Source organism: Stegodyphus dumicola, chromosome X1 (assembly GCF_044657685.1).
Source record: "Stegodyphus dumicola isolate Sdum_Otavi_A_Nest chromosome X1, ASM4465768v1".
In the NCBI taxonomy this organism is placed as follows: domain Eukaryota; kingdom Metazoa; phylum Arthropoda; class Arachnida; order Araneae; family Eresidae; genus Stegodyphus; species Stegodyphus dumicola.
In genome coordinates this window covers 230,317,464-230,341,699 of record NC_140780.1, presented here as the reverse complement: position 1 = coordinate 230,341,699, position 24,236 = coordinate 230,317,464, and the positions used below count along the sequence as shown (strand labels likewise).

The following is a 24,236-nucleotide window of genomic DNA, read 5'->3' as shown; positions in this document are numbered from 1 at the left end:
ATAAACTATGGACGTTTTGTGGCAGAGCTTTGAGATATACAACAGACAATAATATATTGCAGTTAGTTCAGATGTTAGGACTGAAAAAGGCAGGGTGCAGACATCTGCCCTCTAAGTAATCTTCAAATACAAATGCCATCTTGACATGATCATTTGATTTGGATCCGTCTGTATATATTGGGTAATAACTGCAATATTTGTGCCTGTGATCAGCGAAGAGTTGTCTGTAAATTATTTCGTTGGTATTTTCCTTCACGTGATGCTTGAAAACATTAAGAAGCTGAATTCGTACATTTTCTCAAGGTGGGATTTCAAAGTTCTGCACTGCTTGGGGGTGCATATCAGAGAGAGAAAGTTCTTCAATGACAGGGCAAACTTTTAAAGGGAAGGTAGGAACACAGGATGGATGTGTTTCAAATAATGACTTGCACACATTATCAAGTAAGCACAGCTAATTGGGATGTTCAGGTTGAAGTAGAATATTAAAATAATGCAAAAGAGACAATTGCTCACGCCTCAGATAAAGTGATGGTTCGTTAGAGTCAACATATAGGCCCTGGACAGGAGAAGTCCTGAGAGCTCCAGAACAAATCCGCAGAGCTTGATGGTGAACAGGATCTAGTTTTAACAAAACTGATGACCGAGCATATCCATAAACAACTGAGCCATAGTCCAGTCTAGAGCGAACAAGCGCTCTGTAAATACAAAGCGTAGAGCAACTCTCTGCACCCCAGGAAGTGTTCGCCAACACTTTTAAAATATTTAGTGTTTTTAATCACTTCTTTCTCAGGTTTAAAGCATGAGAAAGGAAAGTCTAATTTTCGGTCGAACATCACTCCTAAAAATTTTACTTCAGGCACAACTGGAATAATTGTACCATTCAGATATAACTCAGGCTCAGGATGGAGACATCGCTTCCTACAAAAGTGCACGCACACAGATTTCTGTTTCAAAAAACCAAATCCCTGTTTGTCTGACCATTCTAGGATCTTATTCAGAGCCATCTGCAATTGCCTCTCTATGTATCTCATGTCTGCCCCTCGACAGCTAATCTGTAGATCATCAACATATAGAGATCCCAAGATGGTGGGAGGAAGTTCTTTTAATACAGAGTTTATTTTTAAACTGAACAGGGTTACACTAAGCACACAGCCTTGAGGCACACCCTCTTCCTGTTCAAAAACATTTGACAAAAGAGAGCCAATCCTTACTTGAAAAGTTCTAGTGTTCAAGAAATTCTGAATGAAAATTGGCAGGTTGCCATGCAAGCCACTCTCGTGAAGATCCCGAAGTATACCGTATCTCCATGCCTTATCATAAGCTTTCTCAATGTCAAAAAATACCGAGACAAGGTGACTCCTTACAAAAGCTTTACGAATGGATGTCTCTAAGAGGAGCATATTATCTATGGTAGTTCTCCCCTTTTGAAAACTTCTTTGATAAGGCGATATAATATTATTCTTTTCCAAGAAGTAGGCGGCTGTTTACCATTTTTTGAAACAGCTTGCATGCGCAACTTGTGAGGGCAATTGGCCGATATTTGGAGGGATTTCTTGGATCTTTCCCTGGCTTCACAATAGGAATTACTACAGCTCTCCTCCATGCACTGGTAAAAGTATGCTCCTTCCACACTCTATTGTAAAGTGTGAGAAGGGCAGTCAGTGACTTATAGGACAGATGCTTTAGCATTTCGTAATACACGCCATCCAGACCCGGATAAGACCTATGTGTTTGCAACAAAGCTCTCCTTAATTCAAGCATAGTAAAGTCTCTTGTAAGGCTCAGATTTGGAAGAGTTGAATGCAATGGTATTTATTTCACAGTGCTGCTTGATAGAGAGAAATGCAGGTGAATAGTTTCTGCTGGAAGAAACGGCAGCAAATGTCTCGCCAATAGTATTAGCAATTTCTTCTATAGAGCTAATCACTCGGCCATCTTTTTCCAAAAAGGAAAGTGAGTGGTCTTTATATATATGCCGCATGCTTTTCTAACTCTCTCCCAAACCCGCTTACTGGGCATAGTGGAGGTTATTGATGACACATATGAAATCCAGGAATCCCTCTGGCTCTGCCTTCTTACTTTTCATGCATTTGCTTTGGCTCTTTTAAATGCCATAAGGTTTCGCAGAGTAGGGTATGTACGAAAAATTCCCCATGCTTTTTTCTGTTTTTTCAGTGCCTCATGACAGTCACAATTCCACCATGGTTTCGAGTATCTTATTATTTTTCTTGATGTTCTAGGAATGGAGAGCATAACTGCCTGATTAATAGCAGTTGTAACTGCTTCCACTGCATCATCGATAAGCACATCTACGATTTTCTGTGTGAGCTCTGCAGAGGAAAAGAAGAGTTCCCAGTCTGCCCTATCCAGTATGAACCGAGGGAGTCTCAACATGGGGTTCGCCCCTCTTCGTGCAAAAGATAAAAGAATGGGATAATGAGTGCTGTTGTACAGATGACTTCCAACACTAAAATTGCAAAATGGCAACAGAGATGGTGAACAGATGGCTAAATCAAGAGCGTAGAATGTCCTTGTAGGTTCATGGAAGTAAGTGTCCTGCCCATTATTCAGGAGACAAAGGCAATGGTCTTCAATTACCTGCTCAATTTGTCTTCCTAGTGAATTGGTGTCTTTGCTTCCCCACAACGGACTATGGCTGTTAAAATCACCCATTATGATAAAAGGTTCAGGCAGCTGAGCCACAAGGTCATTTAAATCCCGCTGATCAATCAATGTGTTCGTTAGGAGGCAAATAAAGAGAAACAACTGAAACTACAATATGAAAATTTACTTGTACAGTAACAACTTGGAGAGATGCAAAGGAAAGGAACTTGAGGGATAGTCCAGTGAGGTGAGGAGACATACACTTCCACTGGCATGCTCACCTGCAAGGTTATCCTTCCTGAAGAGAGAAAACCTCCGAAGTTTTGCATGTTGATATATTTTCAGATTTGTCTCTTGTATTGCCAAGCACACAGGATGATAAGCATTGATCATAGCTTTGATGTCAAGGAAATTTCGGTGGAAGCCGCGACAGTTCATGAGACGAGGGTGGCCATTATGATTGATGTTTGTTCCTTCTGTGTTGCTTTTTAGTTTTCCGCGGAAGCAGATGTTCGGGAACTTCCAATCCCTCCTCCACTTCCATAGTAACTGTATGTAGAGATTCAGAAATAATACAATCTACAGAACTATTGCTGGTGCTTCTATTTTTGGTGACTATTTTTTAAGGCATAGTTTTGGGTGGATTTCTCAAAATTGCTATTTCTTTATTTTGTATGACGTGTTGGATTTTCCTTTTTCCTGTAGGCTGCTGGGTTTTATTTGGTGGAGTCTTCTTTGTACTTATGGAAGTTTGGGTGGCTATAGTGCGTGTTGATTTAATGGCATTGGCATATGATTTGTTTGATTGAGGCTGTGTGCTTTGAACTTGTCTTCTGGCTTCGGCATATGAAATGTTCCTAGAAACTTTTATGGTCTGGACTTCCTTTTCTAATTTCCATTTCGGACAGGAACGAGAAAATGCTGAATGATCACCCTTGCAATTTATACTCAATGCGGCAGCAGTGCAATTACCACTATCGTGACCAACCGACGAGCATCGAGCGCACGTCAGGTTGCCACAACAGGATATCTTGAAATGGCCGTAACGCTGGCATTGGAAGCATCGCATAGGGTTTTGAATGTATGGTCGTACAGGACAATTGAGGTATCCAGCCTTAATATTTTTAGGCAGATCAGGTGATTTGAAGGTCAGGATCACATGTTTCGTGTCAATCAACTGAAATTCCTTACGCATCTTGATCTGCCTGGCAGCAATGACATTTTGATCGGCTAGCTTGGAAACAAACTCTCCTTCAGAAACAGACAGAAGGTCGACTTCCTTGATTATGCCTCTACAAATGTTAAGTGTTTTATGTGCAGATACTGTTATATAAATTTGTCCCAGTTTGGTTAATCGTAGGAGGGAGGCAGACTGTACAGCCGAAATTGTATCGATAAGCAAATTTCCAGATCGGAGACGCTTTATATTTCTTGGCTGACCAATGGAGGAATGAACATATTTCTGAATTACAAATGGAGATAACTTTTGAATTTCGCCAGAAGGACTTGAGACTACAACGAAACGAGGGCAATTGTTAGGGTCATTTGCATTTGCATCAGTACGTGCTTTTATAGCAGTAGATTTTTCAGAATTGGTGCTTGGAGTGACGGGACTGACTTCAAAGTCTTTTATTAAAAATATGTGTGAATTAGCCATATTTAAAAGAGAATAGATTCGGGTCCGACGGCCTCGCCCACCACAGAGCCCAACAAGGGAACACAGATTCTTGGGTTAGGGCTAGCCGGATCTAGACACAAAATGAAGCCCCACAGTTGGCTTTCCCGAGAGCTTATCCCTAAGCCACTGACACAGGGACTAGTGACCGGCTGATTGATACCCGTGAGGATGACTAAGGTGCCTCCCGTTTAGCTGAAGCAGAGGCGAAAGCAGTGTGTTGGGGACAGTACCTTGCCCCTCAACTACCGGGACCCTCCTTTCCAGCGACACGGGTCTCCACGCATGGCAAACACGGCAGTTTTCTCACCACTTGAAAACTACAGACAAGGGCTGTTCCAGTTTTTCGTGACAAGCCCCAATCTCCGAAGATGGAAACCACAAGGGAGAATGGAAGGAAAAAAAAGTATCAGGTCAGAGGAGAGGAGACGGAAAAAAAGGATAGATCACTGGGGTTCCAGGATCGTGACACCCGTCTCACCAAGAAGATGATCCCCTGAAGGGTCGGAAATATGGATGAAATTTCCCTCACATTTGATGTATCATCCAACAAGACTGTGAGTATTAAAGGGTCTAAATCAATAACCCTGAAAACCACAGGTCATGAAAAAAACCGATATACGGTAGTGTGCTGATGGCACAAAACTACCGCCGTTTTTCATATTCAAAAGAAAAACTCATCCGAAAATAAAACTTCCAACGGGTGTAATTGTTCATGTTCATTCGAAAGGTTGGATGGACGAAGCTGGAGTGAAACTGGTTACAGAACGTATGGGGCAAGGCTACCTGGTGGACTCTTTAAGAAAACCCTCTCTTTTGGTTTTGGATCAGTTTAGCACCCATAGAACTGAAACCATAAAGAATATAACGAGAGAATTAAAAACCCAGATAGCTGTCATTCCTGGTGGACTGACTAGCCAATTGCAGCCTTTAGATGTATCGGTGAAGCCATTTAAGGAAAAAGTGCAAGAATGATGGAACAAGTAGATAGGAGAGCCACATCACGCCCTCACACCCTCAGGTAGAATGAAGCAGCCCTCTATTTCACAAGTGTGCGAGTGAGTAAAAAGATCTTGGGAGGTCGTAAAGGCTGAAGTAATTGTTAAGTATTTTTAAGAAGTGCGGAATCAGTAATGCTCTTGACGGAACAGAAGGCGACGTATTATTCGAAGAAGGTGATACTAGCGATGCCGGAAACAGTAGTGATGACAATATTATCGTTTTCGATGATGATGATGATAGTGAAAAGGATTTTTATGGTTTTGAAAGTGATTAAAGTCTAATTTCATGATAGGCAACGTTTTCCTTGAATGTTTTTTTTTTTTTTTTTTTTTTTTTTTGTTGTTGTTGTTGTTTCTGTTTTATTTTGTATTAAGTTTGATTGCTTGCCGTTCATTCGTTTATTCATTATTGAAATTTACATATCATGTTCAAAATAGCTTGCCGTTTGTTAAATTTTCTTAATAAAAATATGTTGGTAATTGCATTCAATGATTGTTTATTTGGCTTTTACGCAATGTGAGAACTAGAAGAAACCACATTTTAAGTTATTGTGGTACGCGCGGACTATTGAAACTTTTTTCCTTGTGTGGGACCTTCTAACTAAGGGTGCGTCTTATATGCCGTCAAATACGGTAATTTGGAGACTGCCAGTCTGGGAAAAATGGATATTTACCAAGCAAAAAAGTTCTGGTATATGCAGAAACCAATTTTAATTTTACTGAATGTAATTCCAAAGTCAAGCACCAAAAGGGCAATAAAAGGTCAAATGAGGCTAATTTTATTTATCTTCTCTATGAGTAGGTCCATGCTATGTGCATTTTTTTTTTTTTTTTTAATATTCGCCTTTTCTAATACAAGATACCACAATAACTTCAGTGCTTGAAATTTTTTATTACCTGCAAATTCGTAAGAGAGAGTGTCATTCGAGTGTAATCTTCATTTATAAAGATCACCTTGGATTTGTTCTGCTTACTTAAATGGCTTTTAAATGAGCTGGATGCCATTGTGTTCAAAATAAATAAAATTTCTAAGCATGTGAGTGTCTTAATCTTTGAGTCTGTTATCTCTGTTTTATTCCAAGAATTTTTTTGTCTCAAAGCTTGCAGTAATATGGTTGATTCTATCTTTTCAGTTTATATGTTGAATCTAGGGTATGTGTGTCAGTTTCTTACTTGTCTTTGAAATGTCTGTAAATGTGTTTCCATTATTAGATTATGTTTAACAATGATTTAGTTTGCTGGATATAGATTCAGTACCAAAAGAAATGCAGTGCAGTTATAAAGTTCAAGATCCAGAATCTTCAGCAATTCTGGATTTCGAAGACTTCAGGATTTAAGTAATGAGTTTTTATTTAGTAAGATGACATGTAGTAATTATAAAATAAAAAATATGAAAAAGTGGTGTATGAAATAAATGAAGTGTTTGTCGCCATAAGGAAATCAAATTAAAAAAAAAAAAAACTCATTACTGTACAAAGTCCAAGATCTGGGATCATCAGCTTAAATCTATTAAAATAGCATGTACAAACTATCAAATTAGTGATAAAAAATAGTAGTTTATGCAAAAATGAAGTATTTATGAACCTAAAGGAATGAAAACCAGTACAAAAGCTGATATTTGTTTGCTTTACTAAATATTTCTTTGAATACTAATTCAGAAGACAAACAACAAAAATCAGCGTTATATTTACAAAATTTCCACAGGACTAGTTTCAATGGTTTTACCGAACCACCATCCTCAGCTGCAAAACCGCAAATGAACAAGATAGGAAAAAATGATTAGATAAGATAAGAAAGCCTGGACAAGAATAAGCAAGTGACGCCATCTGTTGGTGAAACCAGAACTAAAACATAATTTCTTTAAAGGCCGAAGGCAAATTTGGATTGGAATTAGGATCGTTAACTAGAACAGAAAGATTTTTATGAATGTGAAATGCCTCTAGAAAATCCAGTTCTCCAATGGAAGATGTTTTTTGAATAATTTTGGCAGCAGAAAAATTGAAAGTGTGATTTTCGGACCAACAATGTTGCGCAACAGAAGACTTCTGTGTTTCCTTTTTTCTAACATATGCCTCATGTTCCTTGACGCGAAATTTTAAGGCTCTCTTAGTTTGGCCAATGTAAATTAAACCACACTGGCAAGGAATCCTATAAATACCCCAGGAATTCATATCTGGAATGGGGTCCTTAAGTATGGAACTCGGAATTTTATTGATGGGGGAATTTCTTTGAATGTAATTTTTGTGTGCTAATATTTTCTCTTCAGTTTTATAAATGTAAGACATGATTTTTTTGTTCAGTTATGAAGTTCCTTTGTTCAAGTCTGTAACTGTTGTGTTTGAGAATTCCCCAATATTTTGCTTTCCCAGCAACCTCTTTGTCACTCTTTTTACTGGCAGCGATTTTTTCTGGATTTACCTTGCTACACATTTTGTTGTCTGTTAGTTGACTGATGACTGGGGCATTGTCATTGCAGTGGAAAACTTCTTTTGTATCATCCTTATTTAATATCAGTTCTCCATATTTCTTTACAAATTTCTTTAATTAGCAAATTTTGTGTTTGCTTGTGACTTTCAAAAACCTTTAGATTCGTGACTATCATCATCATCACCTCAAAATATATCTGGCCATAAATTATGCCAAGCATTTTAAAAAAATCCCTGCAGTCGTCCTGCCATAACCTTGCAATGCTTAACACAATGAATTTTATGTTAAAATATTTCAAAATTTCTTGAATAGTTATGCCACATTTAAGGAAATTTAGTAGAGATTTTAAAAAGAATATATCTGCATTTCAGCATGTGCAGGGCTCTGGTGTTCAATGACTAAATAACAGATGTACAGTTTGGAAGAAAGAGCAAGACAGAGATGTTATCTTTTACCAAAACTTTTAAGGGAAGTAGGAGTTGAAGAATGTCTATAATCGAGACAGTTTTTGTATCAGTGGATTAACCGACTTCAAATGCTGCTGAACCTCAGATATGAAATGAATTTCAATCCATGTAATGTGTGCGTCATTCGCGCTTTTTTATTTGAATGTTAGATGACAGAGGTAATCTTTACTTCTGTAATACTAGATTTATGGAACTTGTCATTTTGATGGATTCCGGGCTTCATGAACAAAAATGAAAAAAAGCATTTTTATAGTTTTCTAATTTAACTGTATAATTATCAATGTAATGAGATGAAAGCATACTCAAATTTATTTCTCTTTCAGCCCTTTAATTTCAGAGTTTCTGTATGATGTATACCTATTTCTATAGATACCCATCAAAATGACAGGTGAACTAGTCTTCTACTCGCCAGTTTTTTTTTATGGAGCTATTTTTTGGAGACAAATGTAAAAGTGGATCGTAGATACTAAATAAAAATTGTAATTCAGCAGAAATAGCATTTGATAGCTTCAAACTCAATATCAATGCACTGCAGTTTTTCAGAGCTTGAGATATGCCAATAGTGTTATTGTGCCAATAGTTAATTGTGCATGCCTAAAGCATGAGCATAAAGCTCAACACTATCTTCACACTCAACACTTTTGTGTTCAACATACTCTAGGCCCAATGCTTTATGTTCATGCTTTAGGCATGTATGATTTCCTGTGCCATAGGGAGTGATCTGCAGCCGTTCGAGTTAATGTATTTGTTTCAGAAAAGGCTTCAGTTAGGGCGAGTAGAGACAACTGAGAAGAAAATATTAGATTATTTCGAGTATTAGCAATGTCATTATAGAATTCGAGGAAAGAGGCTAGTTTTACCTTATTCTGACGAAATACCCTTCTTTAGTCATTGTGAGTAATTCAAGAAGTGTTACTGAATTGCTAGGGAGAACAGTTAGTATCGGTGAAAATTGCTCTAGTCTGTCAACACTAAAAACTGCTGTAGCTTTTTTTTTACACCATTATAAACAACTAAAAATTCATCAAATTGACAGTTATTGGTAGTTTTAAAATTCAAAGTGTTTTTAAATTAAGTTAATCATTTTTTCTTTAAAGAATACATGTGATCTTCTATACCAGTCAATGTGATGGTTGTCCATAAATACAAAAATGTCCGTAAACCTTGTGTAAAATGGCTAAGGTTATGTATTTTTTCCATTGCAAAAACCTTTCGTTTGTGCATTCCTGCAACATTTGCACATCCCAGAATTATTAGTCTCGCTCTGGAATCTTTGACGGCAGGTATCGGCTTCTCTGCAGAGTTGACCAAGGCATTTCATGGTACTTATTGCCAAAAAAGACCAACTTTGTCACCATTGTAAATTTGTTCTGGCAGCTGCTTTTTGCTGTTAAGGATTTTAATTGTGAAACTAAAGAAGTAATTTTAATTTTATTGAATAATTATTGTAATTATTTTATAATTAATTTGTGAAACTGAAGAAAGGGAAACTCATTATAGATTCTGGATCAAAAGAAAAATACTAGTAAAATGAAGAGAAACTCTTTAGGTGTTAAACTGTAATTTGCTTTTTGAGAAGTATAATTTTTGTATTATTGTTAAATTCTCGATAAACACTTCTAAGTGATTATTTTTATGTGGTTCACTGAATGCCTGTTTTTTTCCCCTTGTTTAGATATTTCTCCTTGCTGCACCACCCACTTCTAAAACAGTCACGGCCCTGTTTCGGATACATATGCATTCCTTGTATGGTGCATTTTTGGCTATTTTTTTCCCTGTTCTTAATACTCGAAAGGTTAGTTTTTTTAAAGAAAGTTATTTAAATCAAATACTATTTTCAATGAAATTTCAAATTAATAAATGAAAGAACAAATTATAGTGTATTTATATATTCAAATTACCTTCCTTTGAGGGAGAGAAAATCATTTATTTTAAGGCATCATTTTGTAGGACTTGGTGATACTAGAGTATTTTGATAGGATTTAAAATACACCTTTATTTTTTATGTCTATGAAAGAATAGAATATTAAATATAGAATATGTCTAATATTCGATATTATTTTCGAGTATGGCATCAATTAAGAGAAAATTGATGCATTAAGTAGTACAGGTTATACCTTTCTTTATCTGGCAACACCAATGATACAGTACATTTTCCATTTGTCAACATGGTGCCTTTATTAATATTCAGTATTCAAAAATCTGTTTACATTTTTATCAAGTGTTTTGCTTTCACAGTCCAGTTAATTACTTACATTCAGCTATTCTCATTACCTTTTAAGTTGATAAGAAACCAGAAGGTGCAGAAGATAGTGACAGAGGAGAGGCTGTGGGTATGGATGAGCATTTAGTGCTAATGAGCTCTTTGTTTATTTACTAGCAAGACAAGAAATCATAAAGGAGGTTTACAAAGTGAAAGCAGAGATCACCATGAAGGAACTGCGAGAAAGAATATGTGCCTAAATTTAATTAAGTAATGATAGATTGAAACATGCATATTTTATAACAAAACAAGAAATAATCTGTTTCAAGTCAGAGAAAATTAATTCAGGAAAATCCAAAGCAGCAGCAGCAACAGTTTTTAAAGTCCATTTATTAGCAATGCGAAGGCTCATTCCAAGTAGAAAACCATTTTTTTTTTTTTACACTTCCTCTGCCCCTTTTGTGTATCCGTTTGCTGACCATGGTTATCCTAAATATATCCTTTGAAGACTGGCAGCCATGATGTAATCTGAGATGATGGTATACTAAAATCGGATATAGAATATTTTTTCTTTCGGTTTACTGGTTATACATAAGAATTTGACAGTACTATAAACAGGCCTTGCTTGGTGGCATTAATGAATGCATTCTTTTTTCTTTTAAGCTTTGTCCGTCTTTGATTTCATAGCAATTGGTACATATGGTATTCCTTTACTAATTGATTTCAATATTCTGGCATCTTCTATCATTCAGCAGTGTCAGCACCTTAGGTTTTCCAGCTTTGAAAGGTACAGCCTAAATTTCTGTTTGCAGGTCATATATATGTATATATAAATTTAAAGCATCTAAAGTTAAAAGTAAATTAGAGTCGTAGCAAGACAATTCCTCAACAATATTAATAATTGCCGCCGTGTATGAGAGGTATAATACAATATCTAAACAAATCACAAATAAAATAAGAATTCAAAGTAGTATAAATTCGAGAAATAAAAATGCAAAAGGGAAAAAATATGCAAGATGTACAGATTCTTTTGTACATTTAAATGAATTCTTTATAGTGCTCTACTTAATTTAACTATATGTTGAGATTTCTAAAAATCCATTTAAATTCATCTCTTTAATCTTGTCAATTTAATTAAAACTCCACTACAATTTTAGCCTTAACTAAAATTGCCAGTTTGGGTAAAAGATGAAACACCGCATTTATTTATTGTTCATTGAATGGGGGACGGTTTGTTCCCCTTGAATAGTCAATCAGTTTCTGATCAGTGACAATAATTACTTGGTTTATTAATTTTCACTTTCAAAGTGTGAATTTCTATTTTTCGTGAATAAAATACAAGTAACTTAAAAAATTTTTTGGAATAACGTACTTCTGGGTTACTTCATTTAGATACATTCTACTAAATTTCTGTCTAAATACAGTATTTTTTTAGTAAATATATATATATATATATATATTGAACTAGCAGGTACATTTAAAAGCCAGCCTTCGTCTGGCTTATAAATGTACCGGAAAAATGGCTGAAGGGAACACCAAACGTTAAATTTAAAAACTGCGTAGAATTTTACTCTGCAGAACAACTTCATAAAAAAAGTTATTACATATAACAAAATTACAATGAAATAAGCAATATCCCTTAATACAAATATTAATTATCCTAATAAATAAATTAACCAACTTCCCTTTGCGAAATCGCAAGAACTTAAATGGTATAAAAGAATGCAGAAAACAAAAAAATTCTGAAAAGCAAAGTATAATTAATGATATTTTATCTTATATTTTCAAGAGAAAAAAATTACTATGAAATAAGCTTTATCCCTTAATACAAATATTAATTATCCTAATAAAAAAATTAACCAACTTTCCGTTGAAGAAAAAAAATGCAAAACTTTTCAGTATCTTACAAACAGTGAAATAAGCAAAAAATAACAGGAAAGCAAAAAAACATAAAATTCCGAGCAGAATTTTGCTCTGCACAACTTTAACAAACAAACAAAAAATCGATAAAAATGTATTATATATATAAATGACAATAAAATATACCAATCTCTTAAAAACAGTTACATAAGAAATACGATGAAAAATTGTTGCCAAACCCATATTTCTAAAAGAATGAAATTATTCAAAATGATGCAATTTCATTAAAAATCTATCAACAACAATAAGACTGGAAAATTGTTACCAAAATCACATTTTTAAAGATGTGAGATGCAAGAAGTGTACTCGGAAGCTTCATTTAAAAAATCTTAAAAAAACAAAATATTATCATTTTTCCAAAATTCTTTTTGTAAAAACAGTCGCAAGGATGAAAGTTTAACGTGTCCAAAGATCAAAGAAAAATAAACTGTGCATTTTAAAAATAAACGTTTTTAGAAAAAATCCCATTGAAAAGTTGTTAAGCTCCCTTTGTTAAATAAATTCGTATTTAATCAATTTATTGAAACACAAAATTTATTTTAAGTTCATAAAATAGCTAAGTGCCTACGTTTCATGACAATGTGAAAATGGAGTGTGTAGAGCAAGATCTCACTTTCCTATAGCCCATTATGTCTCAAAATGACGCTATTTCATCACAAAACATAAAATAAAAAAAAACGTAGAGATTAATGAACTGAAATTCATTGAAATCTAAATAAATTTCCCTATACTTGCACACTCGCTGCAAACTAAGCTGATAAGAATTTATTTTCTAAAGAAATATCTATGTGTGTTTGTTTTATCACATATTTTTACTTTTTTTTGTTTTGAGTATGTTCGCTTTCATCTGTATGCATGTGAGATAAAGCAGGTGCAAATTTAAATTATGCATTGTAAATTATTTTAAATGTCCCTTGTTAAACAGAACTGACTTCTGTAATATGAATTGTGTGGTTCTAGGGAAAAAAGCCCACAGGAATAATGCTCACAGGGAAAAAAAAAAGCCCACACACAAATATGCCCACATAAAAAAATACTCGCATGGAAAAATTGCTCACTTAAAAATATGCTCACATGGAAAAAAAGCTCGCATAGATATATGCTCACATGGAAATAAGCCCACTAATAAATAAAATACGTAGAAATATCCTTACATTAATCAATTGATTTGAACATCGTACACCTACTTGAATTTTTTAAAGAAAAATTATTTGATCATTTGAAAAATTATTGGACAAATGCTCATATTAACCTTTTCAGGGGTGGTATATAAAAGGATGAAAACTGTAGTAAAATTTTGCACCTACTATATTGTTTTATACCACTGCCCCCTGTACAACATTCCCCCTTGTAACTGCCAATAGTTTATTTTTGTTTTTTATTTACTCTATTTTTGCATACTTTTGACGTGTATCTATAGAAATTAATGATTGAATGTAGTTATTTAAGTTTGGAACCAAAAAAGTTCTAGAAGACCACAATTTCCAATTGAAGTGTGAAATCATTGTGAAGCAACCTGAAAAAAGAATATCCTAAAACAACAAATTAGTATGAAAGCTTTTATAAGGTACTAAATTCATTATTTAATTGTAGCCATCCTAGTATGTAGTTTTTGTTTGACGAACTGAAAAAAGATTTAGCCTGTCAATGTTTATTACTAGCTATTGTAAATACAGGGCATGCTGAAGTAAAAAAAGAAAATATGAAAACTTACATTTGGTAATCCCGAATCATGTAAGAAACTATGATGAAATTGATGATAAAATTATATATTTACATATATTAGCTAATATTCACTAAGTTTTTAGAGACATTAGGTATTTTGGAAGCAGGGAATGTGAAAAATGAGTAAAGCCTTCATCAGGAATCGAACCACGGACCTCTGGAATAGGCGCTCAGCATGCAGACCACAACATCACTAAATCATGCTAGGAAGGCGGGAGAAATACCTTACATACTGCCCCTCTTTTAAAGGGAGACTGGGGTTATCAGGGACCCAAATGCCAAACCCTGGGTGTGGAGAATCATCATCCACCACCCTTTTAGTTTGGACGCCACTGTAGAAACATTAGGTAATTTGGAAGCAGATGTGAAAAATGAGCAAAGCCTTCTCCGGCATTTGAACCGCGGACCTCTGGAATATGCGCCCAGCATGCAGACCACGACATCACGAAGGCATGCTAAAAAGGCAGGAGAAATACCTTATAAGTTTATGTGAAATATATATTATTTATATATAACTAGGTATTTTACGTAATTTAAATAAAATAATTATTTCTGTTTGCTTATTCTTCTAAACGTTTATATTATAAAATGTGTAACTTATACTTACTTTTATTTTATTTTTTTTAACAATTAAAATTGTAATAATTTTTTGCTCTGTATTCTATTTCATTTTTCTTCCTTCCTCCTTTCTTTTTCCTAATTCAAAATGGTTCATTTGTTAATCTTATATAGCAACTAAATCTACACATAAGTTATACAGCTTTTGATATATATATATATATATACACACCATAGATGTTTTGGTAATTTAAATAATTTTTCTTCAAAAAATTCAAGTAGGTGTACGATGTTCAAATCGATTAATTATTGATTGATTAATATAGAGATATTTCTATGCATTTTATTTATCAGTGGGCTTATTTCTATGTGAGCATATATCTGTGTGAACTTTTTTTCCATGTGAGTATATTTCTAAGTGAGCATTTTTCCATGTGAGCTTTTTTTCTATGTAGGCATACTTTTGTGTGGGCTTTTTTCCCTGTGAGCATTTTTCCGTTTACCGAATTGTGTAGTTAGAAAATATAGTAGACCCTGACAGATGCTGGGTGAGGTAAAGTGGAATCCAACCATGATGTGTGGTTTTATATATATATATATAATGTACAATCTATTTATGGATTTTTACACCTGAGGAAAGAAGCAGTTGGTGATAATGCATATTTAAGTGTCATACCATTTAAAGATGAAATACGGGCTGATAGTCTCTCCTAATTTTGTTGAAATTAAACTTGATTTATATCTGTATGAACTGTAGTGACAACATGATCCCCTCGATATAATTTAAGTTTTTTCAGAATTAAAAAAAAGTGATAGTCTGCATAATTCAATAGAATTTTGGAATTTAAAATGTTAAATAATACTGATACTTTTTTCCTTGTCTTCATTGGTGAGTTATTTTTTATGGCATAAAAGATTCATCGTTAAAGATAGTATTGCTGCATTGCTTAAAGAAATATTTTTAAATATTTGATAAATTGATTAAGGATGTGTTAGCAATTTCTGAAGTATTAATATCTTGTATGATGATTATAACCTTTCATAATTGGAAAAATCTGAAAGCTTCTTCTTCTCTTTTAATACTATCTTATTGAATATATCAAAATTTGGCTATGTTTACACATTAAAATCTATGTTACTATTGCCTTTCTATATTTATATGTGCACATATATACAAAATGCTCAATTTAAACATGCCTGCGTGTTTAAGAGTGTATAATTTTGTGTATATTTGTTTGTAGTTAATTCCTGTATTGTTCTGTTATGCAAGAGGCTAACCATTCATTTGCACTGAGAGGGAGGAACTCTTTGAAAACAAGAAAAAGTTTAATTTCTTGTGCAGAGCTGGATTTGAACCCCCTCAATATCTGTCAATTAGGAGACCATCATTTTTGGCAACATTTCCATTTAGATTAGGTAACTTTTACAGATGAGGCAAGGTTTCATCATAGTGGGTGTGTCTACAGTAAGAATTACTGAAACATGGAGCTCTGAAACCTGGAATCTGTTTATTGAATTTTCTTTCCAAGAAAAATTAGTGTCTGGTGTGGTACATAAAAGTAGTGAATAATTAGGCTGCTGCTCTTTGAAGCTACTAAGATGGCAAGACCTATGGAAATTTTGTCTCTAAGCTCATTGCGTGGCTCAAAGAGAATAAATATTGTTGTGTTTTTTTCTTCTGACACCAGTTGTTACATTATTTTCTTCTTTCACGTTCGTATGGATTTGGAGTGAATAACAACGACACTTGTGATGAAGGATCAAAACACACTTTATTTGCCAGTATTGTCAGGACAGCTGCAAACACGTATACAGTCGTTGATGAACTGCTATAAACAAGCTGACACGTTCAGTGACACAGCCTTCATTTTATCAGGCTATCACGGTGAAGACAGCTTCACTGCAAAGCACCAGAGTTTAGCTCCCGACTCTGCTCGGTCGTTCTCGGAACTCCACGCAACAACTCGATATGCACTCAACGACACATAGAGCACGGCTCCCGACTCTTCGGTTCAGTCGTTCCTGGAGCTCAACATGCTCTTTCAACGATGCACTAACCACGATACACTAAGAGACTGCTTTGGTGAACTCGACAACCCAGGGTTTATATAGCTTTTGGCTGGTGTTTGAGAACATTGTGGTATAAACCGGTAGCAATTCATTCCAAAGGGTTCTCCATCCGTCCATGGCATATTGCTAATTTTGTCGCCAAATGTGTGCAAACCTACCTCCCCATGCTATTTTATAAACCTAAAACTGCTTTGCGGGGAAGCCATCTTAGCGCGCCTGGACATTTCGTAACACTGCCCCCTCCCAAGGACTACATGTCCTGGGCAGTACAACCCTTGGTCAGAAGCCAAATTCAATACAAACAAAACGTTATAAAACAAACAAATAACATAACTAAAGAAACAAATATTTACACTATGTACAAGTTATATACACAAATTAAACACAAAACAATTTTAATTTATATAAATTAAACTTCTGAATGAATTTCAGTTTCAGTCTTTTCATTAATTTATACCCGGGTCAAATACTTTTCCACTGCAGTTCTCAGATGCATATCACAATCTGAAGATATAGTCCTTACAGACTTGTCATTCACAGGAAGTTGTGAAACAGTTTGTTCATTACTCTATAGTTCATTCCCATCATGTATACAGTTCACCTCAATATTTTCAACTGCTGGTACATGCCCATTCACCTTCATTTCCTGGGAACCAGGCCCACCAGCGGCCGAGCGGTAAAGTAGCTGAACACTGGTAGTTCGGTCCAAGGTTCGAATCCCGCGAACGGGCTGGCTGCATGGGCGTTTTCGTGGTTTTCCCCATGTGTAACGTGTATACGATCCAGTTTCCCTTAGAAAGTCCTCCACGAAGGCATCCCTCCCCTTAGGCAGATAGCCCTCGAGGCTTTGCCATGATCACACACACACTTCCTGGGAACCAATTCCGATGTTTGCACCAGGGTTGCAAATGGAATCCGATCCTTTACGAGCAGAAGTATCCAGGTTTAGAATCAAGTCCTTGTCTACAAAATCTGCACTAAGAGACCCACACCCAGTTTGAAAAGTGGGTGAATTTTCTTGCAGTACTGGAGGGCACTTCTTAAGCTGCACATCAGCTTCTCCCATCTCTGCATCACATGCACTTTCAGATGGTTCAACACCTGCTGCCTGCAACTTCGTAACTTCACTATCAGATTTGACAAACTTAACAGTCTCATTTTCTTCCACTTCAGGCACTTGAGAATCAAAAGCTTCTTTTCTGTCTTTTATTTCTTCATGTTTTCGTTCTTTTCCTTTAATCCCATTAGATGTTTCATCCTTAATTTCTTGATCTTCCTCAGACGATACATTAGCTGCTTCCTTCTTTTCTTCATCCTTTGATTCTTCAGATGCCACTTCTCTCATTTCCACATCGTCTTTTATGCCTCCAGTTTCTTCTGTAAGCTCCACTTTCGGCTGTTGGAGTTGCTCTCTCACATTTTCTTGGCCGCCATTTATCTCGTCCCGTCGGCCTTTCTTCTCTTATAGTCCGGCTTTGATCTCAGCTGTCATCTCTTTATATCCAGCTTTTATCTCAGCACATACGGCTTTTATCTCAGCATATCCAGCTTTCAACTTCTGTCAGGCTTTCATCTTTTCTTGGAATTCAGCAAAGGCAGTCACACTGTCTTAATAGATCTTCCATTGGTCTTGGCACTGGCATTCACCCTCAAATCCCACTTCTGCCACCAATTGTGTTTTTTTTTCTTCTTCTGACACCAGTTGTTACGTTATTTTCTTCTTTGACATTCGTACGGGGTTCGTGTGGATTTGGAGTGAATAACGACGACACTTGATGAAGTATCGAAACACACTTTATTTGCCAGTATTGTCAGAACAGCTCCAAAACACGTTTTACAGTCGTCGATGAACTACTTCAGTCAAAAGTCGTTAATCCGGACTCGTCGGGACTTCAGCGATTCCGGATTATCGATTTTTCCGGATTATAGAGCATCAGTTTAAATCTCGTAAGATGGCATGCAGAAATTCTAAAATTAAAAATATGAAACTGTAATTTATGAAATAAAGAACAATTATGATCTAAAGGATATCAAAATTTACAAAAAAAAAAAAAAAAAAAAAAAAAAAAAAAAAGAAAAAAGAAAGAAAGAAAGAAAAAAAAAAAAAAAAAAGCTTAATATTTATTTGTTTACTTTATTAAACATTTCTTTCAATGTAAGTTGTTTAAGTTGCTTCGTTTTATGTGATAATACTTTCTCTTTAATTCTATAAACAGACATAATTTCTTGTTCAGTTACAAAGTTCCGCTGTTCAAGTCCCGTTAATTGCTGTCCCAAGAATACCAACTAACTTGTCAATCGAAATTTTTTCGTTTTCACTAACCTCTCTGTCACATTCTTCATGTCTTTATCCATTTTTTGCAGCAATTCCACTTTTTGTTTGTTGGATATCGAAACATACTTTCGTTTTTGTAGATCCTTTGAAAGTTCCAGCATCAGAAATTCTATTTGACATAATCGAAAGTTCAAGTTTACTTTTATAAAATTGCTCTTACAGTCTGCAAAAAATAATAAGCGGGATCCAATTCAAAGATTCAAAGACAACGCAATCATTAACATTAACTGAAATAGATAATTAGATCATTTTAGCTTACACCGTCCGTTATACATTAAACGCGCAGGCGAAAACATATTGATGCTAAAGCAAAGTTTAAAGTTTAAAGAAATTAAACATTTAGCAGTGGTAGCAATGATAGCTCCCTGAGTCATGTTGTGCAGACATTGAAGACAATAAAAGATTTTTGAACTTAACCAATTTATTAACAATATAATAAAAAAATAAAAACACATAAAATGAATTTCAACAATATTAGAGTATTAGGCAAAACATAACATAATCATCATTCATCAAATATTTTTACCTGAACTCCAAAACACTGGCATTCTATACAAACAAATTTTAAAAAAAATGAAAAATTCCTAAATAGTGACTATGCCGCCTAAAAAATAAAGCAGGCTACCCATTCCATAAGTCCATAATCAATGGTCAAGAAAACACCTGAAAAATTTAAATGTGAAACCACTTAAAAACCGGCCTAACGCCGTTTGCACTTATGAAGAAACATGGACGCTGCCTACGGTAGTCACTCACAGGACAGCCCCCGGAACTGAAGAACTTCAATCTGGAACCATTATCTTGTAAACCGGAATCAAGGCATCCTTTCACCGGACTGCAGGCATCCTTTGGAAGGGGCTGGAAACCGCTCACACACCAGCCGGTAAACCAGGAACTAGAAGGCAGGTTGAGCCAGAGCGACGCGAGATACTTATGGCAGAAGTAGGAATGACGTCATCTCACGGCAACCAATCAGCTATCGGCACGAATCGGCTTTTCAGATGATGTAACATTGTTTCGTTTTTGCATCTCAATTAGGTTGAGACAGTCCGTTTTCAATGCAAACAGTGGCAGCAAGAAAAATAAGTAGAAGTAACTACTATGTTATATTAAAAATAAAGACTAAACTAAATAAACATTTCAAGGAGGAGAGATGATGCATTAAAAAAATTTAAAAATAAGCTATATTTTCCAACAAATGCCCCCCACATCATCATCTCCGACCTGAAATAAAAACCGAATGCCAGTATCTTTACAAAAATTCAAAACAAGAATAAATAAATATCACAATTTCATTCAGAAATTTTTAAGAACATTTTTCTTTGGGAAAATCTTATCCCATTATTCAAAAATTTTACCGTAACAAGAAAGTCCAACATGTTAGAAAACAATACAAAGTCACATATATGATCATACGCTCAATACATTTACCCAGGGCCCTGGTCACTCATACAACATTCTACACTATACAATTTTACATTTACCTAATATCCATCATATATGACTTATAACATATTTTTCAAATTAACAAAACTCTTAATTTAAATACACACAAAAACAAATTTCATAAGAAAATTGTTCCACAAAATTTTACCAGATTATGCTTAGTCAGCGGTTTTGTCATGGGATCAGCCAGATTATCTTTACTTGGGACATATTTTAAATCAAAAATTTCCCTGTTCAATAGATCACGAATGAAAAATAGTTTCACATCTATATGTTTTGTCCTCGAGTTTTCAATGGGTGATTTTGTAAAACATATAGCAGCCATATTATCAGCAAACAATATTGGTCTCAAAACATAGTTACTTGCAATTTTAAACTGAATGCATTCATCCAAAATGTTTTTAAACCAAACTAATTCTTTTGCTGATTCAGTCATGGAGATAAATTCAGCCTCCATAGTAGATAAACTCACTCCCCTTTCTTTAAACGTACGCCAAGATACAGGTGATTCTCCCAACAAAGCTATTTGTCCACCAATAGAGACCATATCATCCCTGCTTGAAGCAAAATCTGAATCTGAATATATATTGAGCTTCAGTTCCTTGCATACCAGCTTGAGTTTGTGCTGTCTGGTATTGGAAACATACCCTAAAAGTTTAAGTAATCCTTCCCAGTGAAACTTACCAGGATTGCTTTGGAACTGAGAAAATATATTAACAGCATAAGCTATATCCGGACGAGTACGATTGCAAAGAAACGATAGACATCCGAAAACATTTCTATAAGGATAATTCATCATTTCAGTCGTTTCTTCTTGTGTACTGGGACTTTGAGACTTTGAGTATTTCACACCTTTAACTATTGGAAGGGAAGTAATTTGTATTTTAAAAGACTTAAATCGATTAACTATGTCTTCTATATATAATTGCTGATGAATTAAAACACTATTTTTCCCATATTCAAATTCCACCCCCAGAAGCTTTCTTGTTTTACCTAAAATTTTCAAATCAAAATGTGAACTCAGGACTTTTAATATCCTTTTGGCCTGAACTTCACTTTTCCCAAACACAACTATATCATCAACATAAACCAACAGAATGACAAAATCTTTAAAACGATAGACACAATTACACCACACAAACTTGATGAACCCTAGGTTACATAGTGTTCTATCCAACTCGTAGTACCATAATCGGCCACTCTGATGTAAACCATACAAGGCTCTATCTAATCGACACACAAAAGTTTCTTTATCTCGCTCTACAAAACCCTGTGGTTGGGACATGTAAATTTCCTCTGATAAAGGAGCATAGAGATAGGCACTTTTCACGTCACATTGTATATTTGCCCATCCTAGGTGTGCAACTAAAAGGGAGAAAAAGAGTCTTATTACTGAAAAGTGGACTACAGGAGAGTAGGTTTCATCATAGGTATCGTATTTAATTTGCCGATAACCCTGAGCCACTAAACGAGCTTTAAAACGAACAATGTTTCCAAATTCGTCACGTTTGATGTTAAAAATCCACCTGCAACCTAGTGGAGTCTTGTCTTTAGGAAGTGGAACAAGATGCCATACCTTATGCTTTCGCATGTTGGCCATTTCCTCTTCCATTGCCTCTATCCATTTAAGCTTTTCTGTGGATTTCATTGCCTGGTTATAAGTGTTTGGAATTGAAACATCTAGTCAGCTATCTCGGGTATACGACGTTGAAGGAGTACCAGTTGGGTCGATTTCACCACTATAAGTATTGCTTCCCTTGAAATCAAACAAGGTAGGATCATACTGAATATTATGTTCAGTGCAATACCTTTCTACATCATTTGGTGATCGTAGTCTTTGATTACACCCCCTTTCAAAATAATACACATCCGTACGAGTGCCGTCTGGCCTTGGAACAGGTTTACAAAGCCAAGTTACTTGTCTCAATGTAGATTGAGTGTCAGTGCCAATTGTAGAAGAAGGTACATTGGTATCGGTTCTTTCCTCTATTTCAGGAAAATAGCCAACTGGAGTGTCAGTAGATTGGAACTCTATCCTTTCTTCAGGTTCCAAATCAGGTAGGGTGCCCAGTGCAGCTCCACTGCCACTTTTCTGCATTCCAATCGACTCTTTAAAAGTAGCATTTAGGGTTTCTACTACCTTTTGCTCATTTTCCAACCAAATCTTGTACCCTTTTGTTCGTACACTGTACCCAATCAATCGGCCTTTTGTTGCCTTTGGATCGAGTTTAGAATTTCTTTTAGCCTTTGGAATTCCCACATAGGCAATCGTTCCAAATGCCTTAAGATGACGTACTGATGGTTTCCGCTTAGTGTATAATTCGAATGGGGTTCTATCTTGGCCCTTATGACAAATTCTATTAAATGAATATGTAAAATACATTACTGCATCTGACCAAAATTCAGAACTCATTCCACTATCGTGTAAGATTGCACGTACATTATTGAGAGCTGTTTGATTAAATCTCTCACAAACTCCATTCTGTTCTGGAGTGTAGACATCTGTAAATTCGTGCTTTACACCATTTTTATTACAATATGACCTGAATTGATCATTATCATATTCTCGCCCATTGTCAGTCCTAAAGTATTTCAACTTAAGGTTCAAAGATCTTTCCGCACGTGCTATATGCCTTTCAAATACTTCAAACACCTGACTTTTCTCCACAATGGGGTACACTACCACATAACAAGAATATTCGTCAATAAAGGAAACGAAATAATGTTCACCATTCCTACCTGGAATGTTAATAGGTCCCCATACATCAGAGAAAACCCTTTCAAGTGGTCTCTTTACTTGAATACCTTCTAAAGGTCTATAGGAGATTCGTCTTTGCTTATTGATTTAGCAATGTTCACAAAACAAATTAGGCAAGTTCTTTAACACAGGAAGACATCGAACTGAATGTCTCTTACTAATCCTGACAATAGTATCATAATTTATATGACCAAACCGACCATGCCATAATTCACTGTTATTATTCTGAACTGCGGATGCCTCAAATTGTACAGATTTGCCCCCCTTTTTGATTATTTTCGGGAACACATGATAGTTACTTCCTATCAACTTAGCCTTGTACAAAGTTGAATTCTCATCATCAGTAACTTTAATTTGCCCATTTTTACCATAAAATCTTGCTCCATTGATATCCACCCTAGGTCCAGATATTAAATTTCGTCTTAGTTCAGGTGAATATAACACATCTTTAAGCAAAATAACCGTATCCCCAAATTTCATTTTAACAGTACCCTTCCCATGAATTGGAAAAGTTACCCCATCAATAGCTACTAGCATATTCTCATTTTTCACAGGAGAAAAAGTATCAAACAATTCACGATTTTTACAAAAATGATGAGATGCAGCCGTATCAAAGATCCAACTATCATCATTTTCTTCCAAATTGTTAACATTGGCTTGAGCTATAAAATGGGACTGTGCATGGGAATTATTACTTTTACTCAACTTGGGTTTATTCTTACACTTAGAAGATGTTTTATTACTACTAGATACAGCTGAGGAAACAGAAGAAGCAGGTGAGGGTGATCTGGAAAAATTACCTCTCATTCTACAGTATTTTTGAATATGACCTGGACGGCCACATTTATAACACTTGAGCCCTTTAATCTGCTTAAATTTGGGTTCACAGTGAGTACTTTGAACTTCTATAGTCTTATTGGAGTTTTCCCTATCCATCTCTCTTAAATTAAGACATGTTTCCTCTGCTAAAATTTCAAGTTCAACATTTTTAAAAATGAACTTTTCATCTGGCCACCTCAAAATATTCTGAACTACTTGATCAAATTT

General features: G+C 35.3%; 1 protein-coding gene across 6 annotated transcripts in view; it reads left to right on the top strand.

The window, feature by feature from the left end:
- LOC118205122 (transmembrane protein 164) overlaps window positions 1-24,236 on the top strand; it is a 382,545-nt gene that overhangs the window by 254,808 nt on the left and 103,501 nt on the right. For 5 of the 6 annotated variants that reach the window (XM_085807035.1, XM_085807037.1, XM_085807034.1 and 2 more), the window contains one exon: window positions 9,850-9,969. The exons of the other annotated variant lie outside the window; for it this stretch is intronic. In XM_085807035.1, coding sequence (XP_085663161.1) covers window positions 9,850-9,969 — 120 coding nt within the window. The remainder of the gene's footprint in view (window positions 1-9,849; window positions 9,970-24,236) is intronic. 6 annotated transcript variants of the gene reach the window in all.